At 38.7% G+C, this 21,486-nt stretch overlaps 1 protein-coding gene across 1 annotated transcript in view; it reads right to left on the reverse strand.

Annotated features, from left to right (window-relative positions):
• USH2A (usherin) overlaps positions 1-21,486 on the reverse strand; it is a 930,103-nt gene that overhangs the window by 546,193 nt on the left and 362,424 nt on the right. Inside the window, exon 21 of the mRNA XM_068986285.1 lies at positions 8,576-8,706. Within this exon, the coding sequence (XP_068842386.1) occupies positions 8,576-8,706 (131 nt within the window). The remainder of the gene's footprint in view (positions 1-8,575; positions 8,707-21,486) is intronic.

Raw genomic sequence — 21,486 nt, forward strand, 5'->3', positions numbered from 1 at the left:
AAAGAATATTTTATATATTCTTTTATATATATGTATGGCTTCCCTGATAGATCAGTTGGTAAAGAGTCCGCCTGCAATGCAGGAGACTCTGGTTTGATTCCTGGTCAGGATGATGCACTGGAGAAGGGATAGGCTGCCCATTCCAGTATTCCTGGATTCCCTTGTGGCTCAGCTGACAAAGAATCTGCCTACAATATGACAGACTTGAGTTCGATCCCTGGGTTGGGAAGATCCACTGGAGAAAGGAATGGCTACCCACTCCAGTATTCTGGCCTGGAGAATTCCATGGACTGTATAGTCCGAGAAGTCAAGAGTCAGATACGACTGAGTGGCTTTTGCTTCACTTCACTTCATATGTATAACTGAGTCGCTGTGCTATGCACAGAAACACAACACTGTAAATCAACTATGTGCTATACACTGCACTCAGTTGCTCAGTCATATCTGATTCTTTGTGACCCCACGGACTGTATACTTCGATTTTAAAAAGTTCAGTTCAGTTGCTCAGTCATGTACAACTTTTTGCGACCCCATGCACTGCAGCATGCCAGGCCTTCCTGTCCATCACCAACTCCCAGAATCCACCCAAACTCATGTCCATTGAGTCGGTGATGCCATCCAGCCATCTCATCCTCTGTCATCCCCTTCTCCTCCTGCTTTCCCAGCATCTGGGTCTTTTCCAATGAGTCAGCTCTTCACATCAGGTGGCCAAAGTATTAGAGTTTCAGCTTTAGCATCAGTCCTTCCAATGAACATTCAGGACTGATTTCCTTTAGAATGGACTGGTTGGATTTGGTCCATTCTAAAGGACTTGCAGTCTAAGGGACTCTCAAGAGTCTTCTCCAACACCACAGTTCAAAATCATCAATTCTTGGGCGCTCAGTTTTCTTTATAGTCCGACTCTCACATCCATACATGACCACTGGAAAAATCATAGCCTTGACTAGACAAAAATTTGTTGGCAAAGTAATGTCTCTGCTTTCTAAAAGGCTATCTAGGTTGGTCATAACTTTCCTTCCAAGGAGTAAGCGTCTTTTTATGTCATGGCTGCACCATCTGCAGTGATTTTAGAGCCCCTTCAAAATAAAGTCTGCCACTGTTTCCACTGTTTCTCCATCTATTTGCCATGAAGTGATGGGACCAGATGCCATGATCTTTGTTTTCTGAATGTTGAGTTTAAGCCAACTTTTCACTCTCCTCTTTCACTTTCATTAAGAGGCTCTTTAGTTCTTCACTTTCTGCCATAAAAGTGGTGTTATCTGCATATCTGAGGTTATTGATATTTTCCTCAGCAATCTTAATTCCAGCTTGTGCTTCATCCAGCCCAGAGTTTCTCATGATCTACTCTGAATATAAGTTAAATAAGCAGGGTGACAATATACAGCCTTGACGTACTCCTTTTCCTATTTGGAGCCAGTCTGTTGTTCCATATCCAGTTCTAACTATTGCTTCCTGATCTGCATACAGATTTCTCAAGAGGCAGGTCAGGTGGTCTGGTATTCCCACCTCTCTCAGAATTTTCCACAATTTATTGTGATCCACACAGTCAAAGGCTTTGGCATAGTCAATAAAGCAGAAATAGATGTTTTTCTGGAACTCTCTTGCTTTTTTGATGATCCAGCGGATGTTGGCCATTTGATCTCTGGTCCCTCTGCCTTTTCTAAAACCAGCTTTAATATCTGGAAGTTCATGGTTCACATGTTGTTGAAGCCTGGCTTGGAGAATTTTGAGCATAACTTCACTAGCATGTGAGATGAGTGTAATTGTGTGGTAGTTTGAGCATTCTTTGGCATTGCCTTTCTTAGGGACTGGAATGAAAACTGTCCTTTCCCAGTCCTGTGGCCACTGCTGAGTTTTCCAAATTTGCTGACATATTGAGTTCAGCACTTTCACAGCATCTTCTTTCAGGATTTGAAATAGCTCCACTGGAATTCCATCACCTCCACTAGCTTTGTTCGTAGTGATGCTTTCTAAGGCCCACTTGACTTCACATTTTAGGATGTCTGGCTCTAGGTGAGTGATCACCCCATCATGATTATCTGGGTCATGGAGATCATTTTTGTACAGTTCTTCTGTGTGTTCTTGCCACCTCTTCTTAATATCTTCTGCTTCTGTTAGGTCCCTACAATTTCTGTCCTTTATGGAGCCCATCTTTGCATGAAATATTCCCTTGGGATCTCTAATTTACTTGAAGAGATCTCTAGTCTTTCACTATTCAATTTTTTAAAAGGAGGGGAAAAAAACCTGTATTCATATTCCTAACCCAAAAGAGAAAAAATGTGAGACTATATCAAATAGTCTCCATCCCTCAGTTTCCACAATTATTTGTCTGATAATAATACATGGGGATGTCATTAAAAAGTTAGCAAATATGTCCAGGTAACCTGGATAAATTCCTTGGTGGTGAAAAAAGACCAATCCTGGCTAGCTTAAGCTCATGGACTTATGTATAAAGAACATCATGACCCATGAGCGTGTAGTGTGATTCATCTGATTACATTTTTTCAAATACACCCTAAGGCAGGCCTGTTCAATCAATACCTCATTTTCTTTTGCATATATTAATTAACACTTTCCTTAAAATGCAGGTAACTTTTGCCTTGTAGATGGATAGTATTATTCCATGTAAAAATGCACTTTGAAGGCATCATTAAACCCTCTCCATCCCCCTAGTTCTCCAACTGTTTGGCTTTAACAGTTCCATTAATATTTGGTGGGCAAGTCCCAGATTTGTATACAGGTCAGGATTTGGGTATATAGGGCAAGGACAGAGCAGTGGGGAGAGTCAGTTTTAGTGAGGAGCACTCTCAGGCACTGTCTAAGGGAAGAGGGTAAGGGGTAGGAATCATGGATAGTGCCCTGGGAACACTTCCTCGAACTCTGCTACGGTTTATACCAGTCTATCTTATCATGGAGAGCAGATGAAAAAGATGAGATGGAGAGAGTTTTCAAGAGGCCAACCTCAGGATCTGAACAGGAATCATGTAGCTGAGTGGAATTAAGCATTGTTTAACATCTTCACCTTCCATTTCTGCAGAATCTGAAGCTATCACATCCTTTAGAAAGAAATGCAACACTGTCAAAGAGATGGCAGTCATGCTCCAGTTCTGATAAAACCATTTTTTGATTAATTCTGCGAAGATTGTGCTCTATATGTTTAGAGAGTATGGGGGGGGCGGCGGGGGGCGGCAAGCAAGGCACGTTTATTAGATACTCAAAAACTGTGAATAAACCTGTAGCCATTGTACTATTACAGCTGTAGCTCCAGGGTTTGAGGGGTCACCTAGAATTACACTCAAAAACACCAGGATGGACGTTTATGAGCACATGACTGATTGTAAGTGTGAGGCAGTGTGAAGCCACCCTGGCACACTACCATGTCCAAGTTTGGCAAGACTCTGTACTTCAGTCTTGGAAGATGGGGGCCCCAAGAGAGGATGGCTGGAGTGGCATTTTGTGTTTCCCTCATTCCTGTGTTTCTAGTGCATAATTGCCTACCACAGTGCTTGGGGTACAATACAGGTTTTTTTTTCCAAGATTTTTATTTCCTATGCAAATTGGTTGTATATCTACTTATGTGACAGAGGGTTTTTCATGTAATTGTTTTGCTTTGTGTACAGTTTTTGGCCTCACCCTGCGTCATTAGTTCCCTGAACCTACAGCCCCTATATTGGAAGGTAGCATCTTTCAGTTCAGTTCAGTTCAGTCGCTCAGTCATGTCCGACTCTTTGCGACCCCATGAATCGCAGCACGCCAGGCCTCCCTGTCCATCACCAGCTCCCGGAGTTCACTCAGACTCACGTCCATCGAGTCGGTGATCCCATCCAGCCATCTCATCCTCTGTCGTCCCCTTCTCCTCCTGCCCCCAATCCACTGGACCTCTGAGGAAGTCCCAGGATAATACATTTTTAACAATGTTTCATTGAATGAAATAATCTAAATTCAGTGCCAGTTCTATCATTAGATCACTGTGTGACTCTAGTTAAGACACATCATCTAAAGCAGGGAAGAAAACAATACCTCATGTGGCAACTCCAAGGATGAAGAGACAATCAACGTGAACCCACGTCGGGTACTTTTAAAGCTCTATGAATAAATGTCTATATGATTAAAGTTTTCCCTTTCTGGCTTTGTCTCAAATATACCCTGATAGTAATTTAGGTAGATTTAGGTAGAAATTAGGTAGATTTAGGTAGAAAAAGCAGAACCAGATTTATTTTTCTTTCTCATTGATTATTCTTCTATTTTAATGGGTTATTTCCTGTATGTTTTTGCTGATATTTACAATCTAGCAGTCTTTTTTTTTTTTTTCATCTTAATCATTCTTGGAGTGTTTTCATTCTATTAGTAATTAACTTCTTTTGTCACATTTAAAATCAAATATTTTTGTCCACTTATTTTATGGAATCAAGAAACTAATATGCCCTATACTGTAACTACCCCCTCTATTAAACTGACACCTTAGAAACTTTTAAGTCATTCACCTTTCGACTGCTCCTTCAACTCAGTAATTTTAGCACCAAACAATTAACAGATTTCTTTTTCCTTTGCTGCCTGTCTCTTCTATGTCAAAGATTCTTTGGCACTGTAAAACACATTTCTATTCAGTCTGTCATTAAATACTTTGGCTGAACTTAATATCCCTAGGTTTACCACTCACCATGGCTTCTCCGCTATATTTCAGATTATTTTTTTTCTTCTGATTTAGAAGCCTTGCTGAAACATTTCTTTCCAATATAGTGCATGGATGGCATTTTAATTGAGTCTCTGGACATCAACAAGCATTCTTGTTTCATATTGAAAAGCTTGGTCACAGATCTGCTGTATTACTTTGGGAAAATTAATTTAACTCTGACTTAGATTTTCACCTGTAAAATGGGAATAACAAGTATCTACCTTATAGAATTTTGTGATGTTTAAATGAGATCATATGTGTGTGCACAGAGGTCCTATAGAAGCACAAGCTTTGCTTAATCTTGCCAGGCATTTGATGAGTCCTTTCAATAAATTCATAATCAAGAAATCTTCTTAAATCAGATTTTCTCTATTTTATATTTCATTAATTTCTCTTATCCATCTTTTACTTGTGCATGTGTTTTTTGCTTTCCTTTTGAATTTCTTCTTCATATTAGTATCCTCCTTAATCTTTGTTTTCACATTTTTTTTATGTATTTTGACCTAGTAATGAATCTCAGCAGTCCCTCTTCTAAGTAATCAACTTAAAGGATTCAAATGAAAAATAATATTTTCAGTTCTGTAATTCAATCAACTTCAGTGTGCTGCTTTTGTTTTCCAAATGCCATCTGCCTTGCCTTCAGAAACAGTTGCTTCTTACCCCTTTCTCTCAGGATGCAGGATGTGCTTAGGTGTTTGCTATTTCTTATTTGCTTACTCATTTACCTATGAGCACCCCTTAAGAGCTTCTTACCCCTTTCCCCCAGGATGCAGGATGTGCTTAGGTGTTTGCTATTTCTTATTTGCTTACTCATTTACCTATGAGCATCCCTTAAGAAGCTTCAATTCTAGGGGATGCCCAGGAGCCCTTATCAGGCCAGGTGGCTAACAGGCTACTGTCAAAACAGCAGGAATAATCTTTTTTTACCCTGGTCTTGTCAGTTGCCAGCTCATGGCTTTACCAGCTTCCTAACCCAGGAAGAGCTCAGTCTGCCTTTTAAAGACTTCTGTAGGGTCTGGGGTGGTGCTCAGACACACTTGGCCAGCAGGCCATGCCCGTTCTCTTCAACATGAGTGGGTATCCAGGGTGTAGGAAGCTCTTCACCTACAATCCCTTAGATACAAGGGGAAATTTGTGCCTATTTTACCACTATAACAGAAAACACTTCTTTGACAAGCATAGATCAGCAGCTTTAAGCTGAAAGCCTGAGAAAAAATGTTTTACATAGCCTTTTCCCTCAATTACTCATGGGCCCAATACAGCACCTAATAGCAAATGCTTACTAACCTTCCTCTAACTAAAGTGAAGACAGCTATGCAATAGTTTCCCATTGCCCTTAGACAGTTATGCAGCAGTTTCCCATTTGCCCTGCTTCAAAACTGGAAAGGAGTACGTCAAGGCTGCATATTGTCACCATGCTTATTTAACTTATATGCAGAGGACATCATGAGAAATGCTGGGCTGTATGATACACAAGCTGGAATCAGGCTTGCAGGGAGAAATATCAATAACTTCAGATACACAGATGACACCACCCTTACGGTAGAAAGTGAAGAGGAACTAAAAAGCCTCTTGATGAAAGTTAAAAAGGAGAGTGAAAAAGCTGGCTAAAAACTCAACGTTCAAAAAATGAAGATCATGGTATCTGGTCCTGTCACTTCATGGCAAATAGACGGGGAAACAACAGAAGCAGTAAGAGACTTTATTTCCTTGGGCTCCAAAATCATGGCAGATGGTGATTGTAGCCGTGAAATTAAAAGACCCTTGCTCCTTGGAAGACAAGTTATGACAAAGCTAGAAAGCTTATTAAAAAGCAGAGACATTACTTTTCCAACAAAGGTCCGTCTAGTCAAAGCTATGGCTTTTTCAGTGGTTATATATGGATGTGAGAGTTGGACTATAAAGAAAACGAAGTGCCAAAGAATTGATGCTTTTGAACTGTGGTGTTGGAGGAGACTCTTGAGCGGCCCTTGAACAGCAAGGAGATCAAACCAGTCCATCCTAGAGTAAATCAGTCCTGAATGTTCATTGGAAGGACGGATGCTGAAGCTGAAACTCCAATACTTTGGCCACCTGATGTGAAGAACTGACTCATTGGAAAAGACCCTGATGCTGGAAAAGATTGAAGGTGGGAGGAGAAGGGGACGACAGAGGACAAGATGGTTTGATGGCATCACTGACTCAATGGACATGAGTTTGAGCAAGCTCTGGGAGTTGATGATGGACATGGAAGCCTGGCATGCTGCAGTCCATGGGGTCGCAAAGAGTAGGACACGACTGAGCGACTAAACTGAACTGAACTGCCCTTAGGAATAATTTAAACCCTTTCATTTGCTTCCAAGATCCTAAATTACTTAGTCTCTACCCAACTTTTCAACCTACCACTGTTCTCTTTGTTCTCTACTCTATAACCATCTTAACCTTATTTTAATGCACTGAATATGCCATGTTCATGGCTTAACTCAGACACTAAATATTTGCTATTTGCTCTGCTTGGAAATTTTATTTCAGCTCTTTCCCTCATCTCCTATCAGTATTTCCTCTGGCCAGCCCCACCGCAAACACATTTCCTCTTGAATAGATATACACTTCTATCCTTTTATTTATTGTTTTGCGTCTCAGTTAAATATTACCTTTGCAGAGAACTAAGGAAAGAAAGATCTTGGCATCTGGTCCCATCACTTCATGGGAAATAGATGGGGAAACAGTGGAAACAGTGTCAGACTTTATTTTTGGGGGGCTCCAAAATCACTGCGGATGGTGACTGCAGCCATGAAATTAAAAGACGCTTACTCCTTGGAAGAAAAGTTATGACCAACCTAGACAGCATATTCAAAAGCAGAGATACTTTGCCGACTAAGGTCCGTCTAGTCAAGGCTATGGTTTTTCCTGTGGTCATGTATGGATGTGAGAGTTGGACTGTGAAGAAGGCTGAGCACTGAAGAATTGATGCTTTTGAACTGTGGTGTTGCAGAAGACTCTTGAGAGTCCCTTGGACTGCAAGGAGATCAACCAGTCCATTCTGAAGGAGATCAGCCCTGGGATTTCTTTGGAAGGAATGATGCTAAAGCTGAAACTCCAGTACTTTGGCCACCTCATGTGAAGAGTTGACTCACTGGAAAAGACTCTGATGCTGGGAGGGATTGAGGGCAGGAGGAGAAGGGGATGACAGAGGTTGAGGTGGCTGGATGGCATCACGGACTCGATGGACATGAATCTGAGTGAACTCTGGGAGTTGGTGTTGGACAGGGAGGCCTGGTGTGCTGCGATTCATGGGGTCACAGAGTCGGACACGACTGAGCGACTGAACTGAACTGAACTGAAGGAAAGAAAGAGCCTTTGTTTTCCTCACTCATAATACTTAGTAGTGTACTTCTCTTTCATAACATTCAGGAGTATTTTTTAAAAACTAACTATATCCAACCTAGACTGTTTCATAGGGGTATGGTCATATTTAACGTTAGAAGTATTATGGTCTTCAATACTGAGCTCAATAGCACCTGATGGACACAAATATTTGCTAGTGAAGAAAGGAAAAGAGATAGAGATAGGGTGGGGAAGCAGGAAAGGAGGGAGGAAAGAAAGAGGAAGAGAGAGAAAATGGAAGGGAGACAGAAAGACATAATTTTCTCAGGGAATGCAGTTAAAAACTTTAATCCTCATGATAATGTTGCATATGGTTGTTAAAAAAGCAAGTAGATTATCAGTCAGTCTCCGTAGTTTGAAGGGTCTGCTATTTCAGCTGTGGGTAAGTCACATCACTTTTGAAGTTTCATTTTCCTTGTTGTAGAGTGGGAATAATAAAGCACTCATCTGTAAGTTTTTGGTGCAGATTCATTGTGAAAATATAAGCACCTGATAAACTCTCAAAAATGTCAACTCTTATGATTACTCATTTACCTGAGGATCAAAGAGAAAATACGGGCGTCCATTCTTCAACTGAATTGCAAAATACTCTTCCTGATTGCCAGGTGATGCCGCAAAGACAATCAAACCTTCAGGCACCCTTGTTCGAAAGCTGGCTTTAATACCTGGGGAGAAAAGTGCAATCAGCAAATCAGAGCTGGGTTTTGATGATTCTCTCTGGTAAATATACATTTACTTTCATTATTATTTATGATGTAAGGAGTGCAATTGGGGAATTATACACAACATTGCCCTGGGATGGTCCAGCCACTTGGTTTTAACTGTATCCCATTATGAATGCCAACCCATACTTGGAAACTCAAGCCTGCACTCCCACTAATCAATATATAATGAAGTTTAAATATGTGCAAAACTTATCAACATAAAAAATATGTTGTCAACCTAAAACTGGATACAAAAGGGATAAATGCAGTAATATTATCAGAGTCATAAAAATAAATGGATTTTGATATGAGCAAAAGAAACACAAGGAGCTTTATTTAAAATACTTATGAAGTTTAAAGAGTTAGTCCAGTAGTAGAAGTTAAAAATAGAAAGATCTGCTATAAAGTAGTCCACAGAGCCAATTTTCCTGTCACTAAATGCTCTGCAGCCTTCAGAATTCCAGGGGCTCCACTCACCCTTCAGATTACCTACCAGCACTACTTGAGACACACAGTGCTCTTGGCTCTCAGAAATGGCCCCAGCTCAGGAAGCAGGGGAAACATGTGATGGTTCTCTATGATGTCTTCCAACTACCAGCAACTGGCCCAACCTCCATTCTACCAGGTGCCCACCCATTCAACCCATACTACTGAGCTCTTCCTCCAATTTAGATGTTTGTCAATGAATTGAAACTGGAAAAGAAGCTTAAGAGGTTCAGTTGCTGTTCTCAAACAGCTTCAAGTTTAGTTGGAGATATAAAACGTATGTGTCTTAACAGACATACCAATATTTCATAGGAACCTGAAATCTTAGGTACATGAATCAAGGTAAATTGCAGGAGATGGAAAGAGTGAACATTGACATTTTAGGAATCAGTGAAGTAAAATGGGCTGGAATGGGTGAATTTAATTCAGATGACCCTTATAGCTAACACTGTGGACAAGAGAAGAAATGAAGTAGCCCTCATAGTCAACAAAAGAGTCCAAAATGCAATACCAGGGGGCCATCTCAAAAATGATAGAATGATCTCTGTTTGTTTCCAAGTCAAACCATTCAATTTCACAGTAACCCAAGTCTATGCTTCAACCAGTAATGCTGAAGAAACTGAAGTTGAATGGTTCTATCAAGACCTACAAGACCTTTTAGAACTAACAGCAAAAAAAGATGTCCGTTTCATCATAGGGGACTGGAAAGCAAAAGTAGAAAGTCAAGAGATATCTGGAGTAACAGACAAGTTTGGTCCTGGAGTACAAAATGAAGTAGGGTAAAGTCTGAGAGTTTTGCCAAGAGAATGCACTGGTCATAGCAAACACCCTCTTAAAACAGCACAAAAGATGACTCTGCACATGGGCATCACCAGATGGTCAATACCAAAATCAGGCTGAATATATTCTTTGGCCCTGAGTGCCTTGTCTTTGTCTCATGCATTGAGCCTGGACTGGCAATCTATTTCACATGTGGTAATATACATGTTTCAATGCTATTCTCTCAAATCATCCCACTCTCTTCTCCCACAGAGTCCAAAAGTCTGTTCTTTACATCTGTGTCTCTTTTGCTGTCTAGCAGTGAGGTATGATAAGTGACATAGGCCTATTTACAAGATATCATTTGATTCAAAGGGATTAAGGAATGTTTCAAAAAGAATAAGATATTGAGCTTGTTTTCAGAGAATATGAAGGATTCTGGGGGATGTTGTTATAAAGGCCAGAGGCGTGGAAAATATTCAGGAAAGCTGAATATAGAGAAGAGAGCTAAGAGATGAATCTGAAGAAACAGGCAAGACCCCATTTCAGGCCATATATAGACTATCTGGCTTAAGAAGTTTGCGTAGAAGACAAAGATGGAAAGGAAGGTTGTGCTATCTCTATCTTTAGTGAATTATTCCAATACCAACAAAGGCAAGCTTGGGATGTGGACTTTAGACTTTCCAAAAAGGCAACTGAAACAAAGCCTTCTTAGCTTCTGCAACTTTATCTTCTAGATTTCATGCCTTTGGCCCTTTTCAAACATGTCTGTTCTACTCATTGTGATGTTTCATTGCCTCACACACTCTGAGTCTCTGTATCCCACCTTCTAGAATATTACATTCTTGTTGTTAGACTTCTGATACCTCTCTCATTTCCCAGAAATAGAATGCTTGTCCCATCATATCATTTTTCAGCATTCACACTCACTTGAACTCCTCATATAAGCTTTATTACTCTTATCTCTCCTACTAAGTGGACTTAAAACAGCTGGAATTTATCCTATGGAGAAAGGGAGGTTTTAAAAATTGGGTGGAGGGAGGGAAGAAGATGCTCAAAGTCAAGTTAAGGCAACCAAACTACAGTGGAATGTCAGGAGGATACAGATAATTTAACTACAGAGGAACTAGTTAGGTTATTACTGTGCTTTGGGGGAAATAAGACGATAAGGATGTTAATTAAAGACTGACACATAACTAAATGGATTGAAAGAATGGAATCTATATATTTCAGAAGAGAATCATTAAGAGAAGTTGTTATGAGGTGATGATAGGGGTAATGTGGTCAATTCTTTTCACCAATTACTGAGGGAAAAATAGCATTATTAACAGAAATAGAAAGGTCAAGAAAAGAAGAAAATACAGGGTTGAGGATATAAACTCCATCTGGGGCAGAGTGAATGTATATTAATGATGTATAAAAAAATACTATCCATCATTTGGAAATAAGAAACTACATCTCAGAAGAGAAAATGGAGCTAGGAAAATAAACTGGCAATCACCAGTCAAAAATTCATGTCTCTGGGGAAGTGAATGAAGACGACATAAAAAGAACTGTTTGGGGAAATGCCCTAGTTTCAAGAGAAGGAAAGAAGAGGGACAATAATAAAGTTAAAACAATCAGGATAATGCCATAAAATGGGAACATAAGTAGGAGAGAAATTTAAGAAAGCAAAGTTAACTGTCACCTCCCATAAATCCAGAATAATGAGAGCTGAAGGAAAGCTCACAGAGGTGGTCGTTACTGTCTTTTTGAACTGAGTAGAATGACCAGAGTTCCAAAGGCTGGCTGATCAGGACTGGCAGAAAGGATGAGTAGGAAATGGACATAGAACTCTCACTAGAAAAATCTGGTAGAGAAAGAAATGGAAGACCTAGAAACTAATTCTTAGCGTGGCCCAGTCAAATAAAAGGAGATATCTGCCAAGAAAAGCTTGGACACAGCCAAAATCTGGTGTACCTTCTGATCAGAGAAAAATCACATTTCTATCAACTCTTTTTCTCTTAAGTGTCCCTTGTTTTGGTTCAGAGTGGCTCTTTTCCACATTTAAGTGACCATTTAAAAAATTTATATGTTGTATCAAATGCTATAATTGAAACTATTGCTTTAAAATTAAACAACTGAAAGTCATTTCATAAAAACAGCTACAATTCAGAACATGAAGACAACAAAACTCTCAACCAGGGTGCTGGAGGCATCTCCATGGCAGTAAACAGGAAGCCAAAGTCTGGATTTGAGGGAAGAAATTAATAATTGCTCAGCCTGGAAATACAATTACTTGTCCCCAGTTGACAGGAAATTTGGTGATAGAAATTTTGGATCAGAGTAAGAATTACAGAAATAGTATCAATTATTATCTAACATCAAGAATATGTATGTGCATGCATTCTTTTGGACACAACATTTAATTTCTAAGTTTTACACTTACATAACACAGAAATATATAAAATTTAGTCCAACTAAAAGAGAATACACAAATCAAGGCATATTTCTTGTGAGAAGTATTTAGTAAAGGGTAACTTGATTTGCTATTGTACGGTCAACTTTCCTTTAGCTTTTTCAAATCATATTATTTCCTTAAACTATAAAGATATATAATGAATGAGGGGATTTTTTGCAAGTACTCTATGAAGAAAAAAAAATATGCATGCTTTCATTGAAATACATTTTTGACAATACTGTCATCAATAAATCCTATTTTTTGAGCCAAATATCTTAAATCATATAATCGATTGTTAATATATGCTAATATAGCCCCAGCCATTGACTTTAAACTCAGCCATGTGATTTACACTGGGTAAAAAAATGAAATCAGACACGTGGTACCACGTGAGAGAAGAAACTTTGAATATTATATACTGTGTGATTGAACTTGACTCCTATTTTCTGCTATGCCTCATGAATGTGCTTTTATCCTGGACTCACAAATAAGAAGATTTGTAGGCCAAAGCAGAGCAGTACAAAGTATTTTTCATTTTAAAGGTTTGTGTTAAAGAACAATGTTGATTAAAATGGGCAGAAAAGTGAAAAATACACATTTATCATCTGCTAAAATTTAGAGTTTCATTAAAAGAAAATAGCAGACATTCTAAAATTCAATTTTTGTTTCAAGTATTTGGGGAAATGATGGAGCAGTTTTCTATCTCAATAGATAAATGTATTCATTCATCCAAGGGATATTTTTAGTAAAATATATTTTGTGCAGCCACCCTTCTAGGCTATTGGGATACAGAGATGGATAAAAGAGACATACATCCATAGCCTCACATTTAAAAAAATCTGAAAATCCAAGACCTGGATAGAAATATTTAGCTTTTATATAAATGTATCTGCACCTTTAAAAATTTAACCTTAAAAACAAAATACAATGACAGCCCCATGGAATAGGCAAAGAGTTCTTAAATAATACACAGAAAATTATAATAGAAAGGAAAATGGTGATAAATTATATTAAGAACTTTTGTCTAAGAAAAGACACAAATAAGAGAGCAAAAAGGTGACCAACATAACAGGGGAAGATACTTGCAATATATATTTCTGATAACAGATGCATAGCCAATAAAAAAATATATATAATTCCTACAAATCAATAATATAAAATAATTGATTCATTATAAGAATGGGAGCAAATGACTCTTCAAAAAAGGTGACATCCAAATGACCAATAGATGTATGAAAAAGATGCTCAGCATTGTTAGTCATCAGAGAAATGCAAACTAAAATACCATACCACTAAACATCCACCAGAATGGCTAAAATGAAATAGAAGATGCCAAATATACTCAAGACTGCAGAGCAACCAAAATGCTCATAAACTACTAATGGGAGTATAATTGATAGAATCACTCTGAAAAACTGCTTGGCAGTACTTTTTAAGTTATATCTCCTAAATATACGTATATCTTTGGCCCAGCCATTCCACTCCAAGGTATATATACCCCTTCATACACATACACACACACACACACACACACACACACACACACACACACACACACACACACACACACCCCACTTCACACACACCCCTTCACATACACACACAATAACACAGCTTCAGAAAAATACACAAGTATGTATATAGAAATACTTTTCACTATGCCATTAGAGTGGAACAAACACAAGTGCTCATCAGCTGTAGAAAGCATAAATAAATGAGGATAAAATAGTAAAAGGAATGAACAAATTATAGTCACATGCAACTACATGCATGAACGTCACAATCCAAATACTGGCTAAAAGATGCTAGGCACAAAAGTATACTGCATAATCCCATTTATATCAGGAATAAGGCCAGGCAAAACGAATCTATGGTTTTGGAGGTCAGGATAGTGGTAATCCTGGTTGGGGTTCAGAACAGGGCACGATGCAGAGGTTCTGGGGATCAGTACTATTCTATTTAGTAATTTTGATACTAGTCACATAATGCTATTCGGGTTTTGAAATCTGTCAACTGGAACACCTGTGATTTTTGTATTTTTGTTTGTTTGTTAAACTTTGGTACAAAGGTTTGCTGAAAAGTAACTAACAATGGAGTTACATAAAATTCAAACTATAAAAGCTGAAAGTGAAAATTCTATGTAGGTTTAATAACCATACTCAGAGAAACTGCTACCAACAATTTGGCAATTTTTTTTCTCAGAAATATTTATACATATATGTATGCCATTGTTTTTCTTTACTTAAATTGGATTAAACCACACATACTCTTCTGTCAGTTTTTAAAATATTTTAAAATAAAATTGCATATATTTAAGGTATACAATGTGATAATTTATAGATATTCATACTGAAATGATTACTACAGTCAAGCTAATTGACATAATATATCTTAGTAGGTACTAAGTTTTATGTGTGATAAGTGCATCTGATATCTATTTTCTTGGCACCTTTTAATAGAGTATTATTATAGTACTATTAGGCTTCCGAAGTGGTGCTGATGGTAAAGAATCTGCCTGTCAATGCAGGAGATGCAAGAGACGCGGGTTCCATGCCTGGGTTGGAAACATCCCCTGGAGTAGGAAAGGGAAACCTGCCCTGACATTCCTGTCTGGAAAACCTGCAGGGAAACCTGCCCTAATATTTTCTGCCTGGAAAATTCCATGGACAGAGGAGCCTGGTGGGCTACAGTCCATGGGGCCACAAAGAGTTGAACGCTATTGAGCATTATTATTAAGGATATTTTAATATATATAATACAATATTATTATTAAGTATAGTAATCATGCTTATACGTTAGATCTCTAGACTTCCATCCCATATGCAGCTGCATCCCACTGCACCTATATAGTCTTTGACCACCATCTCCCCGGTCCCTGGTAACCATTATTCCACTCTACCCTGTTTCTAGAAATTTGACTTTTTAAAATGTACTCCACATACAAGTGAGTTCTATTCATCTTTCTCTATTTGAGTTATTTCACTTAGCATAATGCCCTCCAGTTTTATCCACTTTGTTACAAATGGTGAGATTTCTTTCCATGGTTGAATAATATTCCATTGTATATTATACATGGAATACATGTATACAAATGTATTACATATGTATATGTTATACATAAAATATGTATAACATATTTCTTTATCCATTCATCCGCTGATGAACATTTGATCTGTTGCTAATCTTAGCTATTGTGCAAAATGCTTCTGTAAGTGCTTTTTATTTTGTAAAATACAGAAAATATTTTTCCACTTCAGTTTACAAACATATGCGATATTCTCTAATGACTAATACGTTTACATAGTTTATAATTTTATCACAGATAACATTTAGTTGCTTTCTAATTTTTTGTATTAAAAGTAGTATTGCAATGGTTTTTCTCTCATATTGGTGGGCTCTAAGATGATATTCAAAGAGAAAAAAACATTTTAATTTCATTGATATTGCCATATGGTCTTTCAAAACAAGTAATGATTTAAAACACTTTTCATAGTTTCAATGATTACATCCCCATCTCTGGTCAATAACAGATATTTCAAACTCTGAGATGAAATAGTGAAAATTCAGGTTTCTGAGATGAAATAGTGAAAATTCAGTAAAGATACTTTACTTTAGCCATAAAGATAACCATATATTTTTCTGGGAGTTGCGTGCACAAATATATCTTGTCCAGTTTCAAAGGTCTATTTACTGGTTCCTATTTGCTCTATTTGAGCTCTTTAAATATTGTGGATCATCATAGATTGTGAGTCACCATTTTCTGTCTTCAGGTTTATTGTAATTAACTACATTTTTTGACCTCTCTTTTTCCATCCTTGCTCCTTTCCACCCTAATACACACACACACAAACACACACACACACACCTATTCTAAAATAATAGCTGGAGTGATCTCATCAAAAGACAATTCTGGTCACATCTTTCCTCTATTTGGTGGGTACCAAAGGTTTCCTGTATTACATCCAGGAAAAGACAAAGTCATCACAACAGTCTAGAACATTCTAAATAATCCAGCCTTCACCATGTCTCTCATTTCCAGTTATACTTCCCCTTCCTCTCTCCACTCTGGTTACCTCAAAAATTGCTCTTCCCTCTTCCTGGAAATACCTTCCCAGGCAGGGTCGCCAGCCTCCAGAATCTAGTGCCTCGTGATCTGAGGTGGAGCAGATGTAGTAATAATAGAAATAAAGGGCACAATTATGTGCTTGACTCATCCCCAGATCATCCTCCCACACCATTACATGGAAAAATTGTCTTCCATGGAACCGGTCCCTCATGCCAAAAAGATTGGGGACCACTGATCCCAGGCATCTTTGAGGCTTCCTATCTAACTTTTTAACAAGTCTTTTCTCAAATTCAACTTCTATCTGAGGTCCATTATGATTCGTTTATTAACAATTATAGCCACCTGTCTGCTTTACCTTTCTCCATAACACACATCATATCCAGCAATTTCTATACTTTCATCATTTATTTACCACATATCTCCATCCCCTAAAATGAAATCCAGAATAGTGCTTGCTTCAGTCTAATCTCTCAATAAATTTTTATGTATTAGATGCTCGTTTCTATTTTTAAAAAACTTTTAATTTATTCCTCCCCTAACTCCCATCTGGTAACCATATCTTTGTTTTCTTCATCTGTGAGTCTGTTTTGTAAATATATTCATTGATAACCTATTTTTAGATTTCACATACAAGCATCATCATATGGTATCTGTCTTTATATTTCTGACTTACTTTAGTAAGAATCTCTAGGTCCATTCATGTTAATGTAAATGGCATTATCTCATTCATTTTTTATAGCTGAGTAACATTCCCTTGTATTGTATATACCACATCTTCTTTATCCATTCCCTTGGCTATTATAAATAGTGCTATGAACATTGGGTTGCATGTATCTTTTCTAATTATGTTTTTTTCTGGATATGTACCAGGAGTGGGATTTCAGGATCACATAGTAGCTCCATTCTTAGTTTTTAAAGGAAGTTCTGTACGCTTCTCCATAGTGATTGCACCAGTTTACATTTCCATCAACAGTGTATTAAGGTTCCTTTTTCTCCACACTCCCCAGCACTTATTATTTGCAGAATTTTTGATGATGGCCATCCTGACCAGTGTGAGGTATTACCACATTGATCCTTTGTCTATAAAAATGTTTCAAATACTTTCTCTGTTTGCTCTATGCCTTTTACATTGTTTTTCACTATCCTATTGGATTACAAAAATTAATCAAAATTTTTTTAAATTTGTGCTTTAATTAGAAAGTACTTCCAAGTAGTCTTTAATGTTGCTTCTAGTATATTCATGACTTTTTTATATTTAAAATTTTAGTCCAGATGATTCACCTTTCCACTGGAAAATGGCAGCACCCTAATATTTACACATTTTCTCGAAAAGTCACTCTGACAAAGAAGGAGGAAAAAATATAATCACCAAACCCAAGCCTGCAAAGTCATCAGGAGACAGAGAATTCCAAAAACTTCAATATGTGAAATAGAAAAATAAACATTCTAAACCATAAGCGTCAGTACCAGAGTTCACACTGGAGTTGAGGGTGCAATAAAGAATGAGCAGAAAAGGGCAGAAGGACCCAGCCATGACAGAAGCCAGATAAAACTACCCTCTGAAAGTCAGTTCCTCCCTGACTGAAAACAATTAAACAACAACAACAAAAACTGAGAAGACCTAAGCATGCTGGGTTAAACCACTGGTCATTTGATATTACTCAAAGAAAGAGGCACGTAAGAGTCCAGGAAAAGAAAGAGCAATCTGAGGAAGGCATTGCTTCCAGAAGACAGGGAAAGCGCGAGAAGGGGCCCTATCTCTCAGGCCCTATCTTTCGGAGTCAGAGAAGAAAGTAAATGGAAGCTAAGAGTTCTGAGTTAACAAAAGAAATTCATAAAACACAAAAACCACTCAGAGAACACCAACTACAAAAGAAATCACTTTTCAACAGAGTGTCTCTCTCTTAAACCATACAACCCACCAAGCCTCTCCAAACCTTTATCCCGATTGACATATCCTTGTTATTGCAGATTCAGGAAAAGGCAAAACATTTCAAAATGACTGGAAATAATCAGATAATATGCTTATATATCTACTGCAAGAACAAAGTGAAATTGAGAATCAAAACATCTCAGAGGAGGAAAATTCTTTCCTCCAAAATCCAATTAAAAACTATAATTGCAGGAAAGTATATTACAACCCTCCCAGCATTAATGATCAGTTCAGTTCAGTCATTCTGTCATGTCTAATTTTTTGAGACCCATGCAGTACAGCACGCTAGGCTTCACTGTTCAACACCAACTCCCGGAGCTTGCTCGAACTCATGTCTACTGAGTTGGTGATGCCATCCAACCATCTCATCCTCTGTTGTCCCATTTTCCTCCTGCCTTCAATCTTTCCCAGCATCAGGGTCTTTTCTAATGAGTCAGTTCTTCACATCAGGTAGCCAAAGTATTGGAGTTTCAGCTTCAACATAAGCCCTTGCAATGAATATTAAGGAATGATTTCTTTTAGGAATGCCTGGTTTGACCTCCTTGCAGTCCAAGGTACTCTCTAGAGTCTTCTCCAACACGACAGTTCAAAAGCATCAATTCTTTGGCACTCATCTTTCTTTATGGTCCAATTCTTATGTCCATAAATGACTACTGGAAAAACCATAGCTTTGACTAGATGGACTTTTGTTGGCAAAGTAATGTCTCTGTTTTTAATATGCGAAGTGCAAGCGGCTGCCACAGCTGGCACACTAAGCAAGCACGGCCTAGAGGAGCCACCCTGCATCTGAGGTCAGGGGCAACGGTGTGGAGGAGCCACCCTGTGTACAAGGTCAGGGGCGAAGATCTGGAGGAGCCACCCCGCGTACGAGGCTAAGGGTGGCAGCCAGGAGGAGCAACCCACGTCCAAGGAGTGGTGGCTGCGCTGGCGCAGGAGGGCCTAGAGGAGCTATCCCACGTTGAAGGTCAGGAAGGGCAGCGGTGAGGAGATACCCTTTGTCCAAGGTTAAGGAGCAGTGGCTGTGCTTTGCTAAGCAGCTGTGAAGAGATACCCCACGCCCAAGGTAAGAGAAACCCAAGTAAGATGGTAGGTGTCGCAAGAGGGCATCAGAGGGCAGACACACTAAAACCATACTCACAGAAAACTAGTCAATCTAATCACACTAGGACCACAGTCTTGTCTAACTCAATGAAACTAAGCCATGCACGCAGGGCAACCCAAGATGGCCGGGTCATGGTGGACAAGTCTGACAGAATGTGGTCCACTGAAGAAGGGAATGGCAAACCACTTCAGTATTCTTGCCTTGAGAACCCCATGAATGGTAGGAAAATGCAAAATAATAGGATACTGAAAGAGGAATTCCCCAGGTCATTAGATGCCCAATACGCTACTGGAGATCAGTGGAGAAATAACTCCGGAAAGAATGAAGGGATGGAGCCAAAGCAAAAACAATATCCAGCTGTGGATGTGACTGGTGATAGAAGCAAGATCTGATGCTGTAAAGAGCAATATTGTATAGGAATCTGGAATGTCAGGTCCATGAATCAAGGCAAATTGGAAGTGGTCAAACAAGAGATGGCAAGAGTGAACGTCGACATTCTAGGAATCAGCTAACTAAAATGGACTGGAATGGGTGAATCTAACTCAGATGACTGTTATATCTACTACTGTGGGCAGGAATCTCTCAGAAGACATGGAGTAGCCATCATGGTCAACAAGAGTCTGAAATGCAGTACTTGGATGTAATCTCAAAAACGACACAATTATCTCTGTTCGTTTCCTAGGCAAACCATTCAATATCACACTTATCCAAGTCTATGGCCCAACCAGTAATGCTGAAGAAACTGAAGTTGAACAGTTCTATGAAGACCTACAAGACGCTGTAGAACCAACACCCAAAAAAGATGTCCTTTTCATTATAGGGGACTGGAATGCAAAAGTAGGAAGTCAAGAAACACCTGGAGTAAGAGGAACATTTGGCTTTGGAATGCAGAATGAAGCAGGGCAAAGACTAATAGAGTTTTGCCAAGAAAATGCACTGGTCATAGCAAACACCCTCTTCCAACAACACAAGAGAAGACTCTACACATGGACATCATCAGATGGTCAACACCAAATCAGATTGATTATATTCTTTGCAGCCAAAGATGGAGAAACTCTATACAGTCAGCAAAAACAAGACCAGGAGCTGACTGTGGCTCAGATCATGAACCCCTTATTGCCAAATTCAGACTTAAATTGAAGAAAATAGGGAAAACCGCTAGACCATTCAGGTATGACCTAAATCAAACCCCATATGATAATGCAGTGGAAGTGAGAAATAGATATAATGGACTAGATCTGATAGATAGAGTGCCTGATGAGCTATGGAATGAGGTTCGTGACACTGTACAGGAGACAGGGATCAAGAATATCCCCATGGAAAAGAAATGCAAAAAAGCAAAATGGCTGTCTGAGGAGGCCTTACAAATAGCTGTGAAAAGAAGAGAAGCGAAAAGCAAAGGAGAAAAGGAATGATATAAGCATCTGAATGCAGAGTTCCAAAGAATAGCAAGAAGAGATAAGAAAGCCTTCTTCAGTGATTAATGCAAAGAAATAGAGGAAAACAACAGAATGGGAAAGACTAGGGATCTCTTTAAGAAAATTAGAGATACCAAGGGAACATTTCATGCAAAGATGGGCTCGATAAAGGACAGAAATGGTACGGACATAACAGAAGCAGAAGATATTAAGAAGAGGTAGCAAGAATACACAGAAGAACTATGCAAAAAAGATCTTCATGACCTGGATAATCATGATGGTGTGATCACTCACCAAGAGCCAGACATCTTGGAATGTGAAGTCAAGTGGGCCTTGGAAAGCATCACTACGAACAAAGCTAGTGGAGGTGATGGAATTCCAGTGGAGCTATTTCAAATCCTGAAAGATGATGCTGTGAAAGTGCTGAACTCAATATGCCAGTACATTTGGAAAACTCAGCAGTGGCCACAGGACTGGAAAAGGTCAGTTTTCATTCCAATCCCAAAGAAAGGCAATGTCAAAGAATGCTCAGACTAT

The sequence above is a fragment of the Capricornis sumatraensis genome, chromosome 14 (genome assembly GCF_032405125.1).
Source record: "Capricornis sumatraensis isolate serow.1 chromosome 14, serow.2, whole genome shotgun sequence".
NCBI classification, from domain to species: domain Eukaryota; kingdom Metazoa; phylum Chordata; class Mammalia; order Artiodactyla; family Bovidae; genus Capricornis; species Capricornis sumatraensis.